Source organism: Rosa rugosa, chromosome 2, assembly GCF_958449725.1.
Source record: "Rosa rugosa chromosome 2, drRosRugo1.1, whole genome shotgun sequence".
NCBI lineage: Eukaryota > Viridiplantae > Streptophyta > Magnoliopsida > Rosales > Rosaceae > Rosa > Rosa rugosa.
The window spans coordinates 40,447,895-40,473,702 of record NC_084821.1 but is presented as its reverse complement, the minus strand read 5'-3'; the positions used below and the strand labels follow the sequence as shown (position 1 = coordinate 40,473,702).

General features: G+C 40.4%; 1 protein-coding gene, 1 long non-coding RNA gene and 1 pseudogene across 2 annotated transcripts; 1 reads left to right on the top strand and 2 right to left on the bottom strand.

Annotated features, from left to right (window-relative positions):
- Positions 1 to 1,170: 1,170 nt before the first annotated feature.
- Positions 1,171 to 3,692, bottom strand: LOC133734754 (protein WUSCHEL-like). The gene is made up of 2 exons (XM_062162367.1): positions 2,231 to 3,692; positions 1,171 to 2,141 (listed from the first exon to the last, which is right to left on the bottom strand). The coding sequence occupies exons 1-2, from the start codon at positions 2,754 to 2,756 to the stop codon at positions 1,924 to 1,926; spliced, it is 744 nt and encodes a 247-aa protein (XP_062018351.1). The 5' UTR covers positions 2,757 to 3,692; the 3' UTR covers positions 1,171 to 1,923.
- A 270-nt stretch (positions 3,693 to 3,962) lies between these two features.
- On the top strand, positions 3,963 to 6,580 carry LOC133734112 (uncharacterized). Its single transcript, XR_009858084.1, has 2 exons — positions 3,963 to 5,544; positions 6,220 to 6,580. It is a non-coding gene; the product is annotated as an uncharacterized LOC133734112 (long non-coding RNA).
- Positions 6,581 to 18,002: 11,422 nt separating this feature from the next.
- LOC133733129 (cytochrome P450 71D11-like) lies at positions 18,003 to 20,841 on the bottom strand (annotated as a pseudogene).
- Between the last annotated feature and the right edge of the window lie 4,967 nt (positions 20,842 to 25,808).

The following is a 25,808-nucleotide window of genomic DNA, read 5'->3' as shown; positions in this document are numbered from 1 at the left end:
TGCAAAAAGCTTACCGGGTTTGTATTGTTGCAATCCCGGTACACTATTCAAACGGTGTAGCGGGTAATCCTGCAGGTCAGGAGAATCAGGACGGTGATCGTGCGGGTTAGAGAATTTGTTTTAGTTTTACAGCAATTGTAATTGTGAGGTGAGTTATGCTCATTTGAGCCTTACAATATAATTTGGTGAGAGTGTGCTGTAATAAACAAATTTGAGATTTGGTTTATGTAATATCGAGCGATGTGAGGTGTGGTTGTTTTGAGAAAAAAATTCAGGTTGTATTTATGTGAGTTGTATTAATTCATGTTTCGGATTTTTAATTGTATTTAAAATTCGGGGCGTGACAGTTTGGTATCAGAGCGTAAGGTACATATTTGGTGATAATCAGTACTCCCCGAGTGATGGCCCGTCTGCAGCGGATCCCCATCGTATACTCTTCGGTACTGGTATAATCATTGGGTATGTCTTAGTATGGGGTCTAGACAGCGTGTATGTCAGTAGGACGGTAGAGTTGTCTTCTAAGTTCGTATTAGAATAAGTTTAGTTTCCGCAGGTTGTAATCTTTGAGGAATGGAAACCTCCGGATTTAACTCTGATGAGTCAGTGAGGATTGTTTATGGAAATGAGTTTCCTTTTGTATGTAGAAGTGTTTGGTTGAAGGCATGGTGTGGACCTATGCTCGTATCTGATGTGGATACGAGTATTAATTGATAGTAATTTTGCCTTCTTAAGTTGGACATACAGATGCATCTGAATAGATTCTAGACTCATGTGGAGTTGTGAGTAGTGTTGCGGTTAGGGAAGAAATTATTGTGGTTAATTCTTCCATGTGCTTGTAAGTTGTTGAGCAGAGTTTGAGGTGCGAGAACGGAGTTTGATCTCGTGTTTGAGTGATTGAGACGAACGACTATATATTTGAGTTCTCTCCGAGTACCTAAAATCTTAAGGGCTATTTGAAGTGGGACTAGTGGTAGTTTTAGTATTTCTAAATTTAAATCGAGATCCGAGGAACATGTTTTGTATACGTGGTTGATGTTGCGAGCATCATTTTGATTGATATTTTGCGTTTCACAAAGACAACTAGATTGGAAATTCTCCGTTTGGACACCTTGGTCTGTTGACCTGACTATGACTTGTGGACATAGTTTTATTTAAGTGAAGGAAATTGATTTTGTGAACTAGTTTTCTTAAGTTTTGGATCGTAGTATGGAGTTGGACTGAAGTGAATTTGAGGTTGTTTGTGTTTTAAGTTTAAGTAGGCGGGACACTTAAAGTTTTGAAATGGAGTTTGATCTTGGTCGGTAAATAATGGGGAGATTTAGAGTCAACTCTCTGTAAATGTTATTAGATGAGGGTGTGTTTCTGTGGTGATGGATTTTAGGAGAAATGGTTAAGTGCAATTTTGGGTATTGATTGTAGTGACATTGTTGGGTATCCATAGTGGTTCAAGTGAATTACTATGCGATATGGAGTTTGATTCGGTTTCTAAATCGTAAATTCATAGGGTATGAATTGTGGTAAGTTTAATGGAGCAATTAATAGAGGAAATGGTTGAGATTTTATAAGATTTGTAAGAGTAACTCTAAAGACGTGGGTTTTTCCTAGCTAACTCAGGATGTGTTTAGCTTTATAAATCCCTAATCCTATCGATGAAATTGTTTGTGTTTGGTTTGACTCAGAGGATACTAGCTAGACCTCGATGCGACTTAATTGATTGTTGGATTCTTTTTGAGTGATTGTTTTTATTGCATCATTATGAAAGATGTGTGCAGTAGAGTTGTTTATGGTTTTGAAAATAGTATTGGGTGACCAAGGTTCGATCCTTGGTGTTGTTGTTGGTTAAACAAAAAGAAAAGAGAACATGCACACCATCTTATTGATTTAATATTACAAAAAGGAAATTGGAACTACGCTATACTAAGCCTAATCAGTAGCTCCGGATGGGTTGAGGCTGAGCTCAAGAGAAACTGGAGATCCACGGTTGTAACCGCCTGCGCCACCGAAATAGTAATCATATGCGCTACCTTCCTCGGAAGTAGTCTTCGGGTTACCATAGACGTCCTCGCCGTGCACGGGGAACAGAGGAAGAGTTTCAAACTCCTGGCGAACTCCTCCTCGTTGTTCCATGGAAGATTGTCCTCCTGTTGTGCCAAAAGAGTTGTACTGGTATTAGTATTGAAGGGTGAGGAAGATTATGAAACAAAATTTAAGTAAATAAATCCTTCATTACCAGTAGAAGCAGTGGAACCAAAATTGAGATCAATGGATCCACCAGCACCAGTAGAACTAGTGGACCCAAAATTGATGTCAATGGATCCACCAGCTGGCCCAAAATTGATGTCGATGGATCCACCAGCACCAGTAGAACCAGTGGACCCAAAATTGAGATCAATGGATCCACCAGTACCAGGAGAACTAGTTCCCATGGGCACTTGAGCAGCCTGATTGCACCTCTTCATCTGCTTCTCTCGAGCCCTGACATTCTGGAACCAAAAATAAATGTTCTTGCCCTCAACCTGTCCATACTGTTGCAGCTGGAGACAGATCTCGTGAATCTGCTCTGTAGTTGGGGTCTTAACTCCCTTGTCGTAGTAAAGATCCCTGAGGATCCTTATTTGATCTGGAGTAGGAACCCACCTGGCACGGCTTCGCCAGAAATCTGTGTTGGCACTACTCCCGGCTGCTTGGTTGTTTCCTCCATCCTCGATTTGTTGCTGGGTTTGTAGCTCCATCAGTTGCAGAGTTCGTGGTTCCATGGTGATGGGTTGAGGGGATGTGAAGATCGAAGAGTAAAGTTGTCGGGTGTTTGAAGGAGTTGTTGTTAAAGGGATTAAGGATGATGATGGTGGGTTGGAGATCTGAAAGTTCAGAGAAAAGAAGAGATTGAATCTACCAGATGGAAGAGAAGATCGGGAGGAGAAGGATTGAAATTGATGAAGAAAGGATTTGAGTTTCGAGAGGAAGGCTGAAGAGTTTGAGAGAGAATGGCTGGGGAAAATTTCTTTTCTTTGGTGTGAACAGTTTTTCTCCAGAATGCACCTATTTATAGAGCGAGGTGAGCAGATCTCCACCGTTGGATGGACGATTCCTGTGATTCATTCTACGCGTTGGATTAAAGTCGCCCCGAAACCCGGAAAAGCTGTTGGCGCGTGTTGAGCGTGTAAGGGGACAGGCCGAACCTCGAGACGCTGTGGCAGACAGCTTTAGCAGAAAGTGATTTGCTTTCCGTAAATCACGGAAGAGACGTGTCGTGGCACGTGGAGTGTACCGACAGTTTGTTGTTATTCTATCGCTTATGATAGAATAAATGAAAGAAGTTGCATGGATAGTAACGAGAGCAGCTGGTGCTCTAGTGGTTGAAGAGCAAGGCTCTTGTACAAGAGGTCAGAGGTTCGAACCTTGCCTCTCGTTTATTTTTATTATGTTCGCTTATGACATAATAAGTATAACATTTGTACACATTATATTAAGCACAGCTTGTGCTCCAGTGGTTGGGGGACAAAGGTTTCGTGCGGCAGGTTGAGGTTTCGAACCTTGTCTTCCCCGTTATTTTATTTATGTCACTTATGACATAATAAATATAACACGTGAGCATATATTAATGAAGGCAGCTCTTGCTTCAGTGGTTGGGAGCAAAACCTTCGTGTTCGAGGTCGGGAGTTCGAACCTTACCTCTTACAAATATTTTTGGATCTCGTATATGCTTGATATACGGACGTATATACGGTATGTACGGTATACATAAGTATATACGGTCTGTACGGTATGCATAAGTATATACAGTTGTATGGTATGCATACGTATATACGGTCTGTACGGTATGTATACGTATATACGGTATGTACAATTTCATACCGTAGCCGAGCTAAAAAGTTGTGGGCCGAATAGTAGGCCCGAATAGTAAGCCCAATTGTTCGGCCGATTTGTAGGCCCAAATAGTAAGCCCAATTGTTCGGCCGATTGGTAGGCACAAATAGTAAGCCCAATTGTTCGGCCCGAATGGTAGGCCCAAATGTTAAGCCCAATTGTTCGGCCCAAATGGTAGGCCCAAATGTTAAACCCAAATTGGTTCGGGCCGGTTCGAAATGTGGATGGTTCGGTTTCTTCGGCCCAATTGGCCAGCCCTGATGCTTAGCCCAAGGATTGAGCAAGCCCAAGTCATCATCACTGGGTGTCAGATTTTATTGGCATGCTTTTGGGGATGATTTGTTTTGAGTGATGCATCTCTATTGTTGTGTAGAATAGTGCATGCTTAAGTTTTACTATAGAGATTTACCGTGATGCTAATTGAGTAGCGAAACGCTTTGTGAGAATGTTTACTGTGCTTGTATGCCAGTACAGGATGATGATCTATGTGAAGATCTATGTGATGATCTATGAGATGATCTATGTGAAGATCTATGTGAGGATCCATGTGGTGATTTTGTGTGAGTTTACTTTTGTGATGAAAGAATTTGTGGCCTTAGGAATGTATTTTTATACAAAGGGCTGTGGCTTTGTAGATTACTACAGCTTTGGAAAGGATGGAGATTCGATGGTTAGGTTAACCGTAATCGAGAGCAATTAACTTGCGCTTAAATTTCGGGACGAAATTTCTTTAAGGAGGGTGGATTGTAATACCCGAAAAATTCAAGTTAATTTCCGATGACGTTTTGGAAATGATTTCGTGGTCGTGGACACGAGTACGAAGCTTAGAGGAGTGTGGAATTAGTTCGAACGATTTTATTTTGAAAACTGAACGTTTTAGGGGGGTCAAAGGAGTTGACTTTTTATACATTGGGAAATTGGGAAAACTTCCTTCATGAAAGTTGTAGAGCGCGTCGATACGAGTTCGTGGACATATGGAACGTAATATTCGGAGTTCGTATGAATAAGTTACGAATATTTGAAAATTGGGATTTTCTATAAATATGAAAAAAAATCCGAATATTGCAAATGAGGACAGAATTTCTGGAACTCCAGAAATTTCTCCCCATTTCTCTCCCGAGCCCAGCCGCGACCCCCTCCCTTCGTCACCTTCGTTCTTCCTCATCCGGCCACCGATTGATGTGAAACAAAGTGGGTTTTTCTGGTCTCGACCCCCTTTACGAGTTTGTAGAAGAAATCGAAGTGAAATACGAGCTGTATGAGGCTCTACAAGGTCGAGAAGAGAGCCTCGTCGGAGACGAAATCGCTCTTCCCCACTTTTTCTGGGCTCTACTTTGTCTGGCCATATCTTCCTCTACAGGCCTCCGATCGACCTGATTCCAAAAGCAATTTTTCTCACCGTGAAGTTTTCTACAACTTTCCAGAAGACATCGACTTGAGATAACCATCGTGGTGGCCGCTAGAAGACCGAGAAGCCGCACAGCCGAGCTGGAAATCGTCTTCCTTCGCCACCTTGGTTCTCCCAGCTCCGGCCACTATAGCTCGAGTTCTTTGAGGGCTTTTCTAGCCCAGAGGAAGTAGAAGCTATCCCCAAGAAGGCTTGCAGCGATTTGATCCGGGGTGATCGAATTTTGAAGATTGGGAAACTAGGGTTCTTCGGGTTTCAAAACTTGCGAGGTAAAATTCTACTTTTTGGCTTATAATCTGACTTTGGTGTAGTTATGAAAAGTGAAATTGGAGTTGAGTTGAAGGACTTTGATGTTGGGAGTTTTGTCTAATTTTGACTTTGGATGGGTGGCGGTGCCGCCATTGTGATGGTGGTTTCCGGCGACCTCCGGACACCCCAAGGACAGTTTCTGTCCATTTTTGTGTTCTACGTGTCGATACGATCGTTTGCATATATAATTCATAATTTTTGGATATCGTATGATGAAGTTATGAATTTTTAAGTTTCGATCGATTTCGATCGTTAGATTTGTGATATGTGAAGTTAGGACCGTCAGATGGACTTGTAGTTTTAATACGATGATCTTATGACTGTCCCAGTGGCTTTGTGTGGTCATGGGCGAAGATCCGACCGTTGGATCTTCGTATAAATGCAAAACGGTGATTAGGGAGGCGATTCGTGAGAATCCGTCCGTCGGATTTTTGTATAAATTTGTGAAGATGTTAGTAAGGACGATTCAGGAAGATCTGACCGTTGGATCTTCGTGATGATTTTTGGGGGGTGATCCTAAAGGCGATCCGTGAGGATCCGACCGTTGGATCATCATTTAATTTCGATCCGACCGTTGGATTGTCGTTTGAGTATGTTTTTGAGCTATTGGCTAAGTTAAGGTCATGTGTGATTAGGTGATTGACGGTCTCCCTTGGGTGAACGATTTCGGTGTGTATTGTGTTGAATTGAAGACGCAGCGGGAATATCGAGGTGAGTAAATCGCACATGGTTCATTCACGAACCGAAATTCGGTGATTTTATTTAATTGAGAAATTGTGGAAATTGTTTTACTAAAATAAATATTTGTTTTAAATTATATGGACTTGATCGACTACGGTCCATAGGTAAGTAAAATGTATTTAAACTATAAAAATGAATTTCTAGATTTTATTGCATGTGAACTATAGTTGGTATTAGTGGTCACTCTTGTGTGGGTGACTACGTATATATATATTTACGTGGAATATATATTGGATGGTGTGATTTACTGAGTTATATTTTGAGCATTACCCTTGGAATATGTGATTTATCTTAGATGTTGTGTTGTCTATGATAATGGGTAATTGAGTAAAGTGCGATAGTTGAGTCGTTGAGATGAATTAAATGAGGAGTCGAGTGAATTGAGAAAAGCAGTCATTCGTAAGGTGAACCTTGGCCCAGGTGACACTTTACGATACAGTTAGAGCTCTAGTCTGTCTGCCGTCATACTGCTTGGGGGATAAACGAGTTATCATATGCCCTTGGGTATGACATGACATACTGAATGGGGTGATTAATATAATTAATCATAAGCCTGTAAGTATGATATACTGAATGGGGTGATTAATATAATTAATCATAAGCCTATAAGTATAATATACTGCATGGGATGATTTATATAAATAAATCATAAGCCTGTGAGTATATATTGAGTAAGAAGTTGTTTATTATTGAGTAGTCATGATGAGATGTGAGTTGATTGATGCTTGAAGTGATGTTGTACACTTCAATTCTTATGCAAAACAAAATTAAAATGTGCTTGAGTTGATTGTGTTACTTTAAATCGTGCAATCCTTTCATTTACTCATACGAGCTTTGCAAAAAGCTTACCGGGTTTGTATTGTTGCAATCCCGGTACACTATTCAAACGGTGTAGCGGGTAATCCTGCAGGTCAGGAGAATCAGGACGGTGATCGTGCGGGTTAGAGAATTTGTTTTAGTTTTACAGCAATTGTAATTGTGAGGTGAGTTATGCTCATTTGAGCCTTACAATATAATTTGGTGAGAGTGTGCTGTAATAAACAAATTTGAGATTTGGTTTATGTAATATCGAGTGATGTGAGGTGTGGTTGTTTTGAGAAAAAAATTCAGGTTGTATTTATGTGAGTTGTATTAATTCATGTTTCGGATTTTTAATTGTATTTAAAATTCGGGGCGTGACACGCCTCCTCCTCCTCTAGATCCTCGTCTCGAGCTCCCAAATCTGAGCATGGAATCGACTGTGAAGCACACCCTGGTGGTGAAGGTGATGGGCCGGACCGGATCTAGAGGTCAGGTGACCCAAGTCTGAGTCAAGTTTCTCGACGACCAGAACCGGTTCATCATGAGAAACGTCAAGGGTCCTGTCCGGGAGGGCGACATCCTCACCCTGCTCGAGTCCGATAGAGAAGCAAGAAGGCAACCGATCTCCGGTCTCCGAGCTCCGCCTCCAGCCTTTCAAGCCCCACCGGCCACCGCCGAACTCGGGGTTGGAGACTTGGAGCACTTCCGAGTCCGGAACACGGAACACAGCGAGCAACCTGCAAGGCTGCAACCGGCAACCCCTCTCCGTCTTCTTCTCCTCCTCGGCTTCTCCAGTCCTCCTCTTCTTCTCTTCTGAGTTTCTGATGGGTTCAATTTCAAATGGCTTTGATTTCCTTTTGATGTTGATCTTGATTTTAATTAAGGTAATGATACTGATTGAGTGATTGGGTAATTAGAAATGGGTTCAATTTCCTTTTGAATTTTTTATCTTGATAACTTGATGTTGATTTTAATTGAGGTAATGATACTGATTGGGTAGTTAGATATGGATTTGATAACTTGATTTCCATTTAATGTTGATTTCTTCTTCAATTGCAGTTTGTAGCTTTGTATGGATGTGTTAGATGCGAAGAGTTAGCTGGTTGGGAGATGGTACCTGAAGCCCTGAAGGGGTGGGTATAATTACTTAGTGAAGCCATTAAATTTCTTAATGTAGTAAGCTAATGATTTCAGGGGTGCCAAAAGTGTGCTGACTAACATTGGACTGTTTGGTTACATATACAGGTGAGGCTAGAAGCACAGACCGATATGTCTTGGCTTTGCGAGCTGCCTCAAGTGTGTAACTTGAAGGATAAACTATATGGCTACTGTTTGATTTGAAGGATAAACTGTGTTTGTTCTAGTTTTGGTTAATGCAGAAACTATTAATGCCGTTCGACTTGGAAAAGAAGGTGCATATTGTGTGCAAAAATTTGCTCCCTCTATGTTTCTGGGTGCTTATTTTGTACTGGACCTAACTTATTTACATGTTTCAGATATATGAAGCTGCTATTAGAGGTCTCACCCCGGTTGAAGTTCCTCTCCCGCTTAAATTTCCACTTCCAAATCCACAAGATCCATTTTCCTTGAAGCCGGGGTCTATATCTGCAAATGTTGATCAATCTAGAACATCTGAAGCGGGAAGATCTTCGAGTCTCAATGCAGCCATAGCTGGTGCACAAGCAGCTGCTACACAGTTCTCCAAAAAAGCTCAAACTAGGCCGGCCTATTTTTTTCTTCCTTCACTTTGTTAAGAAGTCCAAGCCCCACCGAACTTGGAATCCTGGATCCACCCCTGGAAAAATTCCCAGATTTGCAAAATCTCAATGAAGACTGATGAAGGAAAGATCTCCAGATTTGCAAAACTTTAATGAAGGACCTAAAACAACATGAAAATAAATGGAGGACCTAAAAATAAATATCTAATATTTGAATAATCAGGAAATTACAAAAATTCAAATGTTTGTAAATTTGGAAGTTAATATAATTGGGATTCATACGGGACCCACCTAATATAGTTCACACAGACGAGCTTTCCGTGTGAAAGTGATTTAGCAACGCTCGCAACACATACAAATTCTGAATCCGTGACTGTACTGTGTGAAACTACCTATACACACAGATTTCCGTGTGTATTTCAATGTATTCACACAGAATCCATCCGTGTGGAAGTACCTGTTTTTCTAGTAGTGCACTATGCAGTACATGACCAAAGAAATATTAACTACTTTAGCTCTTGACTAAAAAACACATGTAGAGTCTTCAATGAGGTTGTTGTTATACAAAACACTTTTGTATATTGCATGAGTTGTATACTCTGCCAACTAATGCACATCAGGTGTTTGATGAAAGTCAATGAGGTTGTTGTTATACAAAACCCTTCTGTTTTGGCATGTTGATTACTATTACTAATTGCTTCTGGTTTGGTAATCTTGTCGTGGGAATAATGCGATTCCCACGACGAGATGCGCCACCCTACACGGAGGTAGCTAGGCATGGTATCAACTCTATAGAGAGTGGCACTCTGGAGTTACAGGCCATGTCCCCAACTAAGATGCGTGGGAGGCCCGTGGGTTCGAACGATACTTGGGCACAATCCAATCCTTTAATCATCGATACTCAAAATTCGTCTCATGAGAATGTTCCAAATTAAAGTTATTGTTGGGGGACGCCTCAACTTCATAACCTACTCCTGAGAATATAGAGCTCTCTGAAAATTACACTAGTGTACATGAGACGTCGGATAAAAAATCCATCATGATTGATGATGTATTTGCGCATTTCATAGCGCATGAGTTTGTTGAGTCTGATGATATCGAACCACGCTCCGTTGATGGATGATGCCAACATAGAGAAATTTAGCCTAAATGGAAAGATACGATCCAGGTTAAGTTGGATTCTCTAACGAAGAGGAAGGTTTTTAGAGCCAGTGCTGCCAACACCTCCTAACATAAAACCTGTTGACTAATGGGTCTTCGTTAGAAAGCGTGATGAGAAAAAGAGATGGTAATCTTGCCTTATGGCATAAGGCTTCTCACAAACGCCCTGGAATCGACTACGAGGAGACATATTCCCTCGTAATGGATGTCATTGCACTCCACTACCCTGTCCGTTTGGTGTTTTTTGAATAACTGAACATGCAGCTTACAAATGTAGTCACTACGTATCTTTATAGAGCTCTAGATACAGAATATACATGAAGGTTCTTGGTGAACTTCATTCACCCAAGTCAAGTGGCCCTAGACCACAGAGCGCGTTTGCAATGAGGTTGAAGCGCTCACTAAGTGACTACTTGATTGGGAAGAGATATGTAAATGCCCGCGCGTTTCTATGACAAGTTCCGGATTCTATCGCTGTTCATGTTGGTGGCATGATCTTCATTGGAAGCCCTTAAGGAGTTAAGGGAAACCGCTGAATACTTGAAATCTTAGTTTGAGATGAAGGATTTTGGGAGAACACAGTTTTGTTTGGAACTTAAGCACCGTGTTGATGCTTAGGCATTATGACAAGGTCAAGCCATCAAGCACCCCCATGATCGTCCGTAGTTTTGATCCTAAAAGGATCCTCTTCGTCCGAAGGATGATGACGAAGATGTGCTAGAGGCAGAAGTGCCCTACTTGAGTACAATAGGCGCATTATTGTACATAGCTCAATGCACAATACCGGACATCTCATTTGCAGTGAACTTGTTAGCTTGATATAGCTCTGCGCCAATGTGACGCCATTGGATTGGTGTAAAAGATATCTTTCGATACTTGAGATGTACAATTGATATGAGCATGCTCTATCCCTACAAAGAAATGATGGATTCGAACCCATCTGACGCAGACGGAATGATCGGATTGATAAACTAGGTTTACCAGCAATAAACCTAAGCAAAGATTCTGGAGTCCACCAGAGATAAAAAGAGAATAATCTCAAATTTATTGATAAAAGATAATAGATAGGTTTGCCGTCGCTTAAGGCGGCTTAAATAAGAGAAAATAAACCCTAGGGCGACTAACAATGAAACCCTAAAGCCCATGGGTAAAAACGAAAACAACCCGAAAATAACTAGGAAAACCAAAACGGGTAAAAATAGAAAAACGCATTTTTGAGGCCCTAAACGACCCCGAAAGCCCGAAAAAGGACACACGTCGTGGCAAAACGACGAGTTTGATTTCTGGCGCGATTCCCTTTCCGGAAAGGTATGGTGCGTCCCAATCGGACTCCGAGAAGCTGTTTCGCGTCTACTAGTCACTTTTCGTTTTCCTCCTTTAACACGATCTAACTGCTCTTCAAATTTAGTTGCCATCTGTTCTGCATCAGTCTCCTCCACTTCCGAAGAACTCGACCCCGAGTTCTCTTCAGGATAAAGAGCCTCATCTTCACGAAACTCATGCAGATCAGCAACATTGAAAGTGTTAGAGATGCCCATCGAATCTGGAAGTGCAACAACATAAGCATTATCATTGATCTTCTTCACCACTTTAAAAGGACCATATTTTCTGGGCTTCAGCTTGTTATAGGTACCAACAGGAAATCTCTCCTTCCTCAGAAACACCATCACGTCATCACCTTCCTGGAACACTTTAACTCGCCTATGCTTGTCAGCTGCAGCTTTATACTTTGCATTAGTTTGTTCCAGCTTGGCCTTAACTGATTCTCTAACAAACTGCACATCCTTAGCCATGCTCTCAGCAGCAACACTAACACCAGGAACTTTAGGAAGCTGTACCAAATCCACCACATGTCGAGGAACAGCAGTATAAACTAAGGAGAATGGGGACTTCCCTGTTGCACTATGCACAGCACTATTATAAGCAAACTCCACCTGTGGCAAAGCATAATCCCACTGCTTGGGTCTATCTCCACAAACACTCCGAACCATGTTACCCAAAGTTCTATTAGTGACCTCTGTCTGTCCATCAGTTTGAGGATGAGCTGTGCTGCTACGGTTTAAGGCTGTTCCAAACATCCTCCACAACGTAAGCCAAAAATGACTAAGGAATTTCGTGTCTCTATCAGAGGTGATGGACTTGGGCACTCCATGCAAACGGACCACCTCCCTGAAGAACAATTTGGCTATATTGGACGCATCAGCAGTCTTCTTACAAGCAATAAAGTGCGCCATCTTGGAGAACCTGTCAACTACCACAAACACAGAATCCACACCTCTTTGGGTACGGGGTAATCCCAGCACAAAATCCATAGCAAGATCCTGCCAAATATCATCAGGAACAGGTAAAGGAAGATAAAGTCCTGTGTTTTGGGACTGACCCTTAGAAACCTGGCAGGTGTAGCACTTCCTCACGATAGTTCCTGCATCCTTTTTCAACTGTGGCCAGAAATACCTCTCCTCAAGGCTAGCAATAGTTTTGTCTCGGCCCAAGTGTCCACTCAATCCCCCTCCATGCAGATCTCTGATCAGTTTCTCCCTCAAAGAAGAACTAGGAATACATAGCCGATTGCCTTTGAATAAATATCCGTCGTTCACATAAAAATCTGCAACTGCATTATTGCTACTGCACTTGGTCCAGATCTCCTTAAAATCAGTATCTTCCTCATATAACTCCTTCAAGAGCTCAAACCCCACAATCTCCTGAGCTAAAGTGACCAGCAAGGAAGCCCTCCTACTCAAAGCATCTGCAACCCGATTAAGAGTACCAGATTTATGCTGAATCACAAAAGGGAATTTCTGCAGAAAACTCACCCACCTTGCATGCATCTTATTCACAGTTTTCTGGCTATTAAGGTACTTCAAGGCTTGATGATCAGTGAACAGTACAAACTCCCTCTGAATCAGGTAGTGCTCCCATTGTCTCAATGCCCGGAACACTGCATAAAATTCTTGGTCATAAGTACTCCACTTCTGACGAGCTTCACTCAGCTTTTCACTAAAGAATGCTACTGGTTTCTTCTCCTGTGACAACACAGCACCTACTCCCACACCACTAGCATCACATTCAACCTCAAAGACCTTGTCAAAATTAGGAAGAGCAAGAACTGGTGCAGTGCAAAGTTTCTCCTTGATTAAGGCAAAACTCTTCTCTTGTTCATCTCCCCACTGGAATTTGCCTTTCTTTAAACATTCAGTAATAGGGGCAGTAATAGTACTAAAATTCTTCACAAACCTCCTGTAGAAGGTAGCTAAACCATGGAAGCTCCGCACCTCAGAAACTGTTTTTGGAGCTGGCCATTCTCTTATTGCTCGCACCTTCTCTTCATCAACCTGAATGCCTTCTTCTCCAACCACAAATCCCAGAAATAGCAGCTTGTTGGTACAGAAAGTACACTTCTTCAGGTTAATGTACAGTTTATTTTCCTGTAAAGCTCTCAAAACCTGTTTCAACTGTACCAGATGTTCTTCTTTGGTCCTGCTATAGATCAATATGTCATCAAAATACACTACGACAAAGGAACCAATAAAAGGACGAAGAACCTGGTTCATAAGCCTCATAAAAGTGCTGGGTGCATTAGACAACCCGAATGGCATAACCATCCACTCGAACAAACCATCCTTGCTCTTAAAAGCTGTCTTCCACTCATCTCCTGGTTTGATTCGAATCTGGTGGTAACCACTTCGAAGATCTATCTTGGTAAACACTTTGGAACCCTCCAGCTCATCAAGCATGTCCTCCAAACGAGGAATAGGAAACCTGTACTTCACAGTTATCTTATTTATGGCCCTGCTATCAACACACATCCGCCATTGATTGCCCTTCTTAGGAATAAGAAGGACTGGAACTGCACAAGGACTCATACTCTCACGAATGAACCCTTTTTTCAATAAGTCTTCAATCTGCTCCCTCAAAATCTCATTCTCCTTAGGACTCATTCGGTAATGTGGCAGATTTGGCAAACTAGCTCCAGGGACCAAATCAATCTGATGTTGAATGTCTCTCATAGGTGGTAGTTCATTGGGCAACTCATCTGAAATCAACTCTTCAAACTCTCCCAACATATTCTGCACTTCCTTAGGGATTACCACATCTTCCTTTTCTGCAGCCAACAACCCCTTTATCACCACTGGACAGAAAACTTCAGATTCTTTAAAGGCCCTCTCCATCTCAAATTCACTGCTAGACAAGGTCAGGAAACTCTCCCCTTTCTTTCCATCAGATTTCTCAAATTGACACACAGGAGCCATAGCAATTTTATGACTATTCCACATAAACATCATCACATTATCTTTGCCTTTATAAATCACATCCACATCATATTGCCAAGGTCGTCCAAATAAAATATGACAAGCATCCATATCAATAATATCACATAGAACTTCATCTTTATAATGCTTACCAATGGATACCGGTACTTTGCAGGAATCAGTAACTCGAACTTGTGGACCTTTCTTGACCCAACCAAGAGAATAAGGTGCTTCATGAGGCTGCGTAGGTAACTGCAAGTAATCCACCAGCTTCTTGGCTACAAAGTTTTCACAGCTCCCATTATCCACAATTAAATTGCACACTTTGTTATTGATGGAACAAAATGACCTGAAAATATTGCGTCGCTGCCCATCTTCTTTAGGACATAATAAGACCCGCTGCAACACAATATTAACCTTTTCAGGAGACTCCTCCTCCGCAAACTCAGCCCCATCATAATCACCATCTCTCCCAACTTCTTCTTCATCCTCATCATAATCATCTATAAGGGCAGTTTGTCTCCTCTCAGGACACACATTAGATCTATGCCCAGGCTTGTTGCATCGATAACAGACATCTGTTGTAGGTCTAGCGTAAGGATTATTAAGCCTTTGGTTCGGTGCCCTGGTTTGAACACCACTAGAACTGTTAGAACTGCCAGCCCCTTTAAAAGGAGGATTGGAAGCCCTAAAAGCGTTTTCTGATCTCTGCAGTGTGGTTTTACTCTTGTCAGTTGAGGAGTTTACCAAATCTGTGCTCCTTTGGTAACTATATCTCTGGAAAGAAGAAGCTCGTGAAGGCTTCTCTAACAACTCTGCCTTCAATGCTAGGTTTGAAGCTTCGGCCATAGTATGAACAGTTTGTAACCCAATTTTCTCTTGAATGGAAGGCTTCAGCCCACTGACATAACGAGCTACCTTCTGGCCTTCAGTTTCCCCTAGTTCATTACGCTCTGAATAGCGTAAGAACTCAGCCGTGTAATCAGCCACTGGCCTAGTTCCCTGGACACATTCAATATACAACCTGTATAAAATCTGCTCATAATCATCTGGCAAGAATCTCTCCATCATCAGCTGCTTCATTCTTCGCCATGTTCTAACACCTTGCTTCCTCTGCTTCTTTCGAGTGTTCTGCAACTTATCCCACCATACTGCAGCAGTACTCTTCAACCTCCATGCAACATGCTTAACCTGCTTGTGTTCAGGCACTTCCATAATTTCAAAGAATCTGTCCACCTGGAGCTGCCAATCCAGGTAATCTTCTACACCCAAGTTGCCCGAAAAGAAAGGAATTTCGGCCTTGACTTTGTAATCCTGGTCAGCTTGCACCTGTTGTTCATGTTGCACAATTTCTTCTTCAGACTCCTCATCTGAAGTATTAACAACAACGTCGCCACGCGGAGCCCTAACTCGCTGGCCTCCTTCCCCGCCTCTATGCCGATTATTGTTGTTGTTGTTGTTGTTCCTCTCACCCAACAATCCACGAATATCTCCGATCTGGTTATTCAAGGAATTGATGGCAGCGGTAAACGCTGTTGTAAGAGCTTCGATATCTGCTTTTGTAACTTCCCCCATTGCTACCAAGGTAAATAGGAGAGACAGGGAAGACCTGCTCTGATACCACCTGACGCAGACGGAATGATCGGATTGATAAACTAGGTTTACCAGCAATAAACCTAAGCAAAGATTCTGGAGTCCACCAGAGATAAAAAGAGAATAATCTCAAATTTATTGATAAAAGATAATAGATAGGTTTGCCGTCGCTTAAGACGGCTTAAATAAGAGAAAATAAACCCTAGGGCGACTAACAATGAAACCCTAAAGCCCATGGGTAAAAACGAAAACAACCCGAAAATAACTAGGAAAACCAAAACGGGTAAAAATAGAAAAACGCATTTTTGAGGCCCTAAACGACCCCGAAAGCCCGAAAAAGGACACACGTCGTGGCAAAGCGACGAGTTTGATTTCTGGCGCGATTCCCTTTCCGGAAAGGTATGGTGCGTCCCAATCGGACTCCGAGAAGCTGTTTCGCGTCTACTAGTCACTTTTCGTTTTCCTCCTTTAACACGATCTAACTGCTCTTCAAATTTAGTTGCCATCTGTTCTGCATCACCATCACACACTAGGAACGCCGCCAACACTGGCTTGCGTCCTTTATCCCCATCCCAAAACGACATTAGTGTTTTAGAAGGTTTTGCTGATGCTGGGTATCTTTCTGACCCACACAAAGGTCATTCCCAAACTGGTTAAGTGTTCACCATGGATAAGACCGCGATATCTTGGGGTCTACAGAACAGACCCTAGTCACTATATCTTTGAATCATGTAGAGATTAGTGCTCTTCACGAAGTGGTTCTTGAATGTATATGGATTGGATCCATAATTACGCATGTTCGAAGCAATTGTGGTTTGAAGTCTACCACAAGATGAGCCTACGAACATTTATGAGGATAAGACTACTGCTTTAAGCAAATGAAGCAAGGCTACATCAAAAGCGACAACAACAAGCATCATCAGCAACAACAAACTCTCCTCAAGATCAAAGTGAACTAGGTTCTATTTGAGAACGATGTGACAGACTTGGTCACTAAGTCATTGCCTAAATTCCACTTTCGAGAAACATTTTGGTAGCATCATTTGCGGAAGTTATCCGAACTCCCATGATCGTAGTCATCAGGGAGAGATGCAGACATTAGGGGGAGATGTCTACGTGTATGGTCTCGAAACGTGAAGGGTGTGTTGTACTCTTTTTCTCCTTCGACCGAGGTTATTTTTGTCCCACTGAGTTTTTGTTACTCGGCAAGGTTTTTGACGAGGCAACGAGAGGAGCACCGCGTTTGGGCGACACAAGGGGGAGTGTTTAAGGACATCTAATTTGTGTGTCTGGCCCAAACTCTAGTGACTTGTCCTTATTGTAATAGAGTTAGTCTTACAGATATCTTCGTCGATATCCTGATCATTGTACGATTATGTTTTCTTGTAAGACTCATATTCAATGCTTTGTAATCCTCTATATAAAGAGACCCCTATTATCAATGAAAATACTCTCCCAATTTCAGTTTTCCTAAAACAGTCAAAACAAACTCAGTTAAAGAAAAAACCATTATATAGTAATGTGCTGCTAGGTCACCAGAGTCTCTTCCTCAGAGGACATGGTAGCTGCTGATTAGTAAATCAATTTTTGGCCCACTCTATGCCTCCTTCATTTCTAGCAAGATATATGCTACTAGTATGTACATTGAGACATCCGTTTTTGTATTCCTCAACCCAAGTAAGCAGATTGACAAGTCATAGATATTAACCATTCACTTTCAGCAGGTAGCAAATGTTTCGGTCCTGACTTTGGGTTTTCATTGGATAATCTGTGCCTAAGCACTGGTTTGACAATATGTCAAGCTTTTGTTACTGGTACATATTGGTGTCATAGGATGCTAATTGTGAAGCCTTGGGAACTAGTACTGCATATCATATTATGATCGAGCCGTAAGAGGGACTAGTACTGCATATCATATTATGAGCCGTAAGATCCCTCTATCATGATAGACAATGTCAGTTTAGGAGAGCATAACCCAAATATTGTGCTAAATTTTAGGAGCTGGGTAATATATTCAGTTTGAATGAGCAATATTCAGCTTTAATGAAATTCTTGATTCAGTAGTCTGTAGCTATAATGTTTGTGTTTCTTCCAATTTGCTCATTATGATAATGCGTATGGTTCTCAAGAATCGCAGCTGTTATCAAGGCAAAGTGTTTGATTGTTATTTTGCAACTAGGCTTTGGATAGTTCTGAACTTCTGATAACATCACTTGACATAAACAAACAAAGTACAATTGCATTCACAAGGAAAAACAAAATGAACACTTGATTAACTTATTTCTATTTTTGAATTTGCATCAGTTGGAGGAGGATGATATGGAGTGGGAATTAAATGCAGATCTTCTTTTCTGTGGACTACAGCGCCAAAGTCCTCAGTCATGTCCAAGTCTTCATTCTTTGTTCCATTGGGGAGCTTCCAATCAAAATGATATAACAACAAAGCTAGTGGGAGCTCAACATTAGCCAGACCATATAATATGCCAGGGCATATTCTTCTTCCAGCACCAAATGGGATATAATCAAAGTTTGTTCCTTGGTAGTCAATAGAGCTATCAAGGAATCTCTCTGGATAAAAGGTCTCGGGCTCAGTCCAGTAATTGGGATCTCTTCCGATTGCCCAAGCATTCACAATTACCTTGGTTTTGACAGGTATTTCATATCCATCAATTTCACACCTCTCTCCACATTCTCTAGGAAGTAACAGCGGAGCGACAGGGTGTAACCTCATTGTCTCTTGAATAACTAACTTTAAATATTTCATCTCTCTAATGCCTGTTTGATGAACACTTCCCTCACCTCATCCTGTGCCCTTTTCAGAATTCTCGGATGTTTTATCATTTCTGACATTGTCCAATCTACAGTTGTAGCTGATGTCTCACTCCCAGCAGTAAAAATATCCTGAAAATAATTAATTTTGTTAATTGATAAAAGACTAATATCCAGTTTGAATTGCTTACAGTTCTAAATAATGAAAAGGAAACCTGTCAAAACAAACTCAGTTAAAGAAAAAAAAAACATTATATAGGAATGTGCTGCTAGGTCACCAGTCTCTTCCTCAGAGGACATGGTAGTTGGTCTAAAATCAGTTTTTGGCCCAGTCTATACCTTCTTTATTTGTAGCAAGATATATGCTACTAGTATCATAGTATGTACATTGAGACCTCCGTTTTTATATTCCTCAACCCAAGTAACCAGATTAACAAGTTATAGATATTAACCATTCCCTTTTCTTCTTCTACCAAATGTTTTGGTCCTGACTTTGGGTTTTCATTGGATAGTCTGTGCCTAAGCACTGGTTTGACAATATGTCAAGCTTGTGTTACTGGTACATATTGATGTCATAGGATGCTAGTTGTGAATCCTTGGGAAATAGTACTGCATATCATATTATGAGCCGTACGTAGGATCCCTCTGTCATGATAGACAGGGTCAGTTCAGAAGAGCATAGCCCAAATATTGTGCTAAATGTTAGGAGCTGGGTAATATTTCGGAGAGGCTTTGATTCTGGTGTTTTTTATGAGATTCAATTTCTTCAAAGTTTAGGAATACTCTGTCTTTTGCTAAATTTTCAATTAGAGAGCAGCTATTGTTTAGTTTCTTATAGTTCTGGATTGTTGTCTCTTTTCTAGCTTCTTAATTTGTAGCTTTCCAAGTTTATTGGATTTCTTATATTCACTGTTCTATATGGTCTTTCTCTTTCTTATTCCATGTGACCATGTCTGATTATAAAAAAAAGATTTCAACTCTCTTTCATATTCTATCATTTACAATAGGGGATACATATATCTTTTGAGGATTGGGTACTTTACTCTCAGTGTCGACCATTCTTACAGGCATTATCACTTTTTCTATTCCTGAATGGATCTTTAATAATAATAAAAAGTTAATAATTATAGTATATCAGACAACCCTTGATATTATAGTTGTTGAATTAGAGAATAAAAAGGTGAAAATTTGAATTATTAAAGCAAGATATCTTCAGTATGTGCATCTGTGTGTGTGTGTGTGTGTGTCTATACTTACCAAGATCACTGCTTTGATGTTGTCAGTCGTTAAACAAAACTCATGGCCACCACCTTGGTCATGAAATTTTAGGAGAACATCTACCAGATCTTCCTCTACTTCAGCCTCATCACTTTTCGTTGTTGTGGTAGCTTGTATATGTTCTTTGATGATGTTTTCCATTATTCTGTCAGCTTGTTTCTGCAACCTCTCAAGTTTAGGCTGCACTCCACTTATGATATGAAGTAATTTGAAAGATGGAAAAGCATCTGCCACATTGAAGCCTGATGCTTCTTTGATAGCTTGCTTCACCACATATAAGAAATTTTCTTGATCGCTGCATTGATTGCCAAAGGCTGCTTGTGAAGTGATGCTATATGTGGAAGATAAAACTTTCTGAGTAAGATTAATAGGTGATTCTGCTCTTGCACCAATCCATCCGATGAGATTCAGTACCTCTTTTTCCCTAATAGGCCGGTAAGATTGAACCCGCTTTGCACTTAAGAGCTCCTGCATGCAAATTTTTCGTAATCTTCTCCAGTAATTACCATATGGAGCAAATGCAATATTTGTAGAACCATATGATAAGATTCTTGAAGCTAGGACCTGAGGCCTTGAAGCAAAGATAATATCATGGGTTTTCATCACCTCTTTGGCCAACTCTGCTGATGAAACAACTACGGTGGAAACTTCTCCGAGCCTCAGATGCATAAGCGGTCCATGTTGCTTGGCCAAGTCTCTGAGTCCACGATGGGGTAGAGTGCCAACTAGCTGGTGTATGTTTCCAATAATTGGTAGCTTCCATGGCCCTGGTGGTAGATTTGAAGCAGAGGAGTTGTTGTTTTGGCCTCTCCTCCCTATTTTCAGTACCACAATCACAAGGACCAAGAAAGTAAACATGACTTGGAAGGAAGGGCATTGTAGTTCCATGAGCAAATTACAGGTGAGTTTGGATTGCAATGGCTTATCGGTGAAATTACAAGCATGCTTCTTCTGTTATATATCAGACAGTGTCAAATCAAATTGTGATGGTTTATTTCTTTATTAGGCATGATTCTCATGCCTAACTTCTTGATTAGCGTTTTCTGCAATTAATTATTAAGAGATGCTTATCCCTTTTTTAATCCAGAAATAATTAAGCATGGTAGATGCCATCACAAGTAATAATACTATATTAAAAAGGTCAACGATTAGCAGACTCATTAAGTACCAAGAAGGCTAGGGTTTAAAATTGCCTCCAATTTACATGTTATGTAATATAACAGGGTGTAGATTTGTGTTCTGCTGAGGTAAAGATTCTCTCAACCTGGTTGCTATTCGCTTGCAGTAATTTATGTTCACTGCTTGTCAAAGAATTATATGTCTTAGGCAGTCTCATTGGATGTCTTAGCTTTCCTATCACCTCCCCATCCAAAGCCCTGCAATTGAAAGGGGGTCTGGCAGTGTTTGATTATAAGAATATGGTAGATGCCATATCTGGCTTTCCTGCCTGATACTCCTAATTCTTGATTGACGTTTTCTGCAATTGACTATTAAGAGATGCTTATCCCATTTTTTAATCTAAAAATAATTGAGCATATGGTATACTGCCATCATAAGTAATGTACTATATTTTTAGAAATGTCAGTGATTAGCAGAATCATTAGGTATCAAGAAGGGTTTAAAATTGCCTCCAATTTGCATGCTATGTACTGGGTGTAGATCTGTGTTCTGCTGAGGTAAAAATTCTCTCAACTTGCAGTAATTTATTTTGTGCATGGTTGTTATGTTAAGGGCACAAGCAAGTTTCAACTTCTTTTTTGTTTTCCTTAATGTGTCAAAGCAATTTAGTTTCCGGTTCACATCCATTTTTCTTCATTTGAAATTTAAAAGGATTAGGGTGAGCATTATATCTTTTTTATTAGTTTCTGTATTCTGATTAAGCCATAAGTTGCAAATCTGGATTTCCAAGTCAGAGAAATATCCCTTAGGAACATCGGTTGGTGCCCTGGTGGAGGAGCTTTATTACTGTTCCAATTTCTACTTTAATCAGTTAAAAACTTAAAATAAACTCTTCAGTTTATCTTCTTTTTTGTTGCTCAATTAAATTTTATTCACTTGGTTGTTTGTTGCAGGGTCTCCTTGGTGGAGCATTTCATTTATAACTAAGTTTCTTGAGGTAAGAACAATGGTCTGGTTTCCATGTATTATAGTCACAGTTGTTTAACAGGAAGGGAAATGAAGCCGTCAAAACATAGAACAGATTACCTATCGTGACCATTAGCTGCAACGAGTAACAGGTAGCTAGTTATGAATTTGTATTACAATGGAAACAAGCTTTGGTGCTCCTTCATGAGTTGTGGCTATTGGTGCCTCTTCAAGCACCCTTGACAGTTACAGACAATACGGATTGTGGCATTTAATTTAGTAGTTATAATGGTCTCCAAGAATCTTTTTCTATCTAATTCAGTAGACCACAGTGCTAAAAAAAAAAAAGAATCGCTTAGTTACTGTAGCAAAGTTTATTTGTTGAGGAAGAAGCAGAGATTTACACGATCAACTATAGTAGTGGTTTTGTACCTGTTCAGCGAAAATTAGTAATGCAAAAATCTTAAAATATGTGTGTTAATGTAAAATGTTGGAAGGAGTTTCATGAGATCGAAAGTGTCACCACGCTTTGAACAGTAGCTACAATAATTCATATGAGAATGGTGTTGTCTACAGTACTCTAGCTACGCTTTCTTTCTTGAGGGGTGTCTTGTACTTGTTTGTTTGTGTTATCTCAACATCATACGCTTTCTTTCTTGAGGGTGTCTTGTACATCCTCATTGCACATGAGATCTTCTCTGATTTCCAGAGAAAGAATGGTAGAACAGGTGCCATGGGAGCAAAACTGGATTTGGAAAAGGCTTATGATCTACTAAACTGGTCTTATGTTACACAGTGCCTCAAACATTTTGGGTTTCATGATAGTTGGATCAACATGATCATGAATTGTATCTCTACTGCTTCTTTTTCAGTCCTAGTTAATGGAAGACCAGCAGGTTGGTTCCAACCATCAAGAGGCATCAGACAGGGAGATCCCTTATCCCCTTACATTTTCATTCTAGCAATGGAGCCTTTTATACGACACATGAATAATTTATCTATAAACCATAAGTCCCAAGTAGGACTACTGTCTTCTCCTTGTGGTACTAGAATCTCTAACCTGATGTTTGCAGATGATTGTCTTCTTTTTGCTAAAGCCACAAAGAAAGGAGCCAGAAACATAACAAAAGTCATCGCAAGTTTCTCTGAGGCCTCAGGTCAGAAAATCAACTTTCAAAAATCTTCACTCTATTTTTCAAAAAATGTTCCAAGCTCTCTCCGGAATGAAATAGTCAACATTATGAACATTAGGCAGAAAACCACAATTGGTAAGTACCTTGGCATACATAATGTAATTTTTTGGAAAGATCCCATTAACACTAATGAGTTATTGCTGAGGATTTCTCAAAAATTAGCCGGATGGAAGAAAGGGACGCTTTCCCGAGCCGGCAGACTCACCTTAATCAAGTCAAATCTTGCAGGTATGCCTAACCACACCATGTCTTGTTTCAAATGCTCAAAGAAGGTAACAGATACTATAGACAAGCAGGCTAGATCCTTTTTTTGGGGGTCAGATACGAGATGTCCACCAGTTGCTTGGGATCAGATTTGTCAACCACAGTCTGTGGGGGGTTTGGGCATAAGACCCTCTGCTTATTTTAACATTGCAGCTCTTGCTAAATTAGGCTGGAAAATCATTACTGAAAAGGATAATTGGTGGGCACAGATCGTGAGACAAAAGTATTTAAGAAGCACTTCCTTTTTCCAGGCAAGGAAGAAACAATCCCACTCGTTTGCTTGGAAAGGCGTATTGGATGCTCGAGTTCTTATTATGAAAGGAATACGATGGATACTAGGAAATGGAAAAGTAATAAACTTTTGGACTTTCAACTGGGTTCTTGATCATCCGCTGCATTTATATGTTGCGGAGGATCGGAAGCACCTCATCAATTGGAACGAAACAGTGGAGGATTACATAAGCAACAACACCTGGAACAGAGGTAAGCTTTCGCAACTACTAGAGCAACATATTGTAAACCAAATAGTAGGAATCCCTATTCCTACTTCTGAACAGGAAGATGAGTTTGTTTGGGGACCTTCCTCAAATGGGCTCTTCACTATTAAATCAGCCACTTGGCTCCAGCTTAATCACAAGGAAAAACATAGCCAAATAACCCTCTTAACAAAGATGTGGAAACTCAAGATCCCACCTAAAATTAAAATGTTTGCTTGGCTTCTCATTAGAGGCAGACTCAAAACAAGGGATAGACTGACCAGGTTTGGTGTGATACAAGATAACTCTTGCCCCTTATGTAATACTGACAATGAAACTGCAGATCATCTCTTTGGTTTTTGCAGTTTTGCTACGGAAGTCTGGCGACTGGCAGGTTTCTCCTCCTCCTTGAATTGGAATGATGGTTATTTAAAGGTATTTCATGACCTTGTTTTTTCTACTTCCTCTGATAATCAAGTGCTTGAGAAATTAATTACAATTTGTTGGCAAATATGGAAAGCGAGAAATGACACAATCTTCAGAAATATCCATGCAAACCCACGATCTGTGGTGGCGGCTTCTGCTGCTGTTATTCATAGCGTTTCCAATCCTCACGGGCGAGCTGGAAGGGTGTTAACTCAAACCCAACCAACCACTATTAAGTGGACACCTCCGCCTGCCCAGTGTGTTAAGTTAAATTTTGATGGCTCTGTGACTAGAACTTCTGCTGCTGGTGGTTTCGTAATCCGGGACAGCCACGACAACCCCCTGATTGCAGCTACAAAACATGGTGGTTCCAATACTGTACCGGTAATGGAGGCCATTGCTCTAAGAGATGGACTACTTTGTGCTCGAGACCAAGGGTACACAACAATTGAAGTTGAAGGAGACTCTAAGTTAGTCATTGATGCAGTCAACAAACGCATTCACCCCCCTTGGAGGCTGCTAAAAATTCTTAATGATATTCACGCTTTAACTACTTGCTTTACTTCGGTGTGCTTCAAACACGTTTATAGGGAAGCAAATTTTGTAGCAGATGCTATAGCAAATTTGGGGCATCGTGATGTAATGACTTCTACTTGGACCAATAGCGTCCCTCCGGAGGCCTCAAAAGCCTTATTATTTGACACTGTAAACTGTGGATGCCCTAGAGGCTAGGCTTCCATTTTTAATTATAGTCCTTTAGTATCAAAAAAAAACATCATGGTCAAAAGAAAGAAAGAGGCTAGGGTAATGTATGAAACATATATATACAAAAGGTTCCAATGCAAATTTGCACTTTAGCTTTCTGAATTAATTAATTGGTTAGTTTTGGATCATTTTTTCTGGTTAAAAATGTCAATTTGCACGCTGTCTATTAGTTCTAGTGCTATCTTTTTGAAATACTTACAATATATTGATCTTGTAATAGGTTCATCTCGCCCAATCAAATATAGTTTGACTTGTTTTGATAAAAATATCACTCAATTAATCCATTTAGTAAAGAAAAATTATCAAGTCGCCTCACTCAGATTATACATAAGCTTCAGAAAATTAATCATGAAACTAATTACTAATGACGAGGTGTTGATAAATAATCTATATCAGGAAAAATGTAAAAACTGACAATATAATAAAGTCGGGGAGTAAATTGACATTCTCAATACGATTTTATTAATTAAGTAAACATACTGTAAAATTGAATTATTAAATTTAAACAATTGCTTCTCTTTTCTTGAAAAAAAAAATTAACAGATAACAGAAGAACCACGTTAAATGGCTCGACAATATAAGTTTTCCTACTATAATATCATACCAGAAACCACTTGTGTCTCCTACAAGGTAAACCAACCAAAAAATGGTATGCAATGGCCACCGATATATACCTCCCTTTAAAAAAAAAATTTTAAAATTTT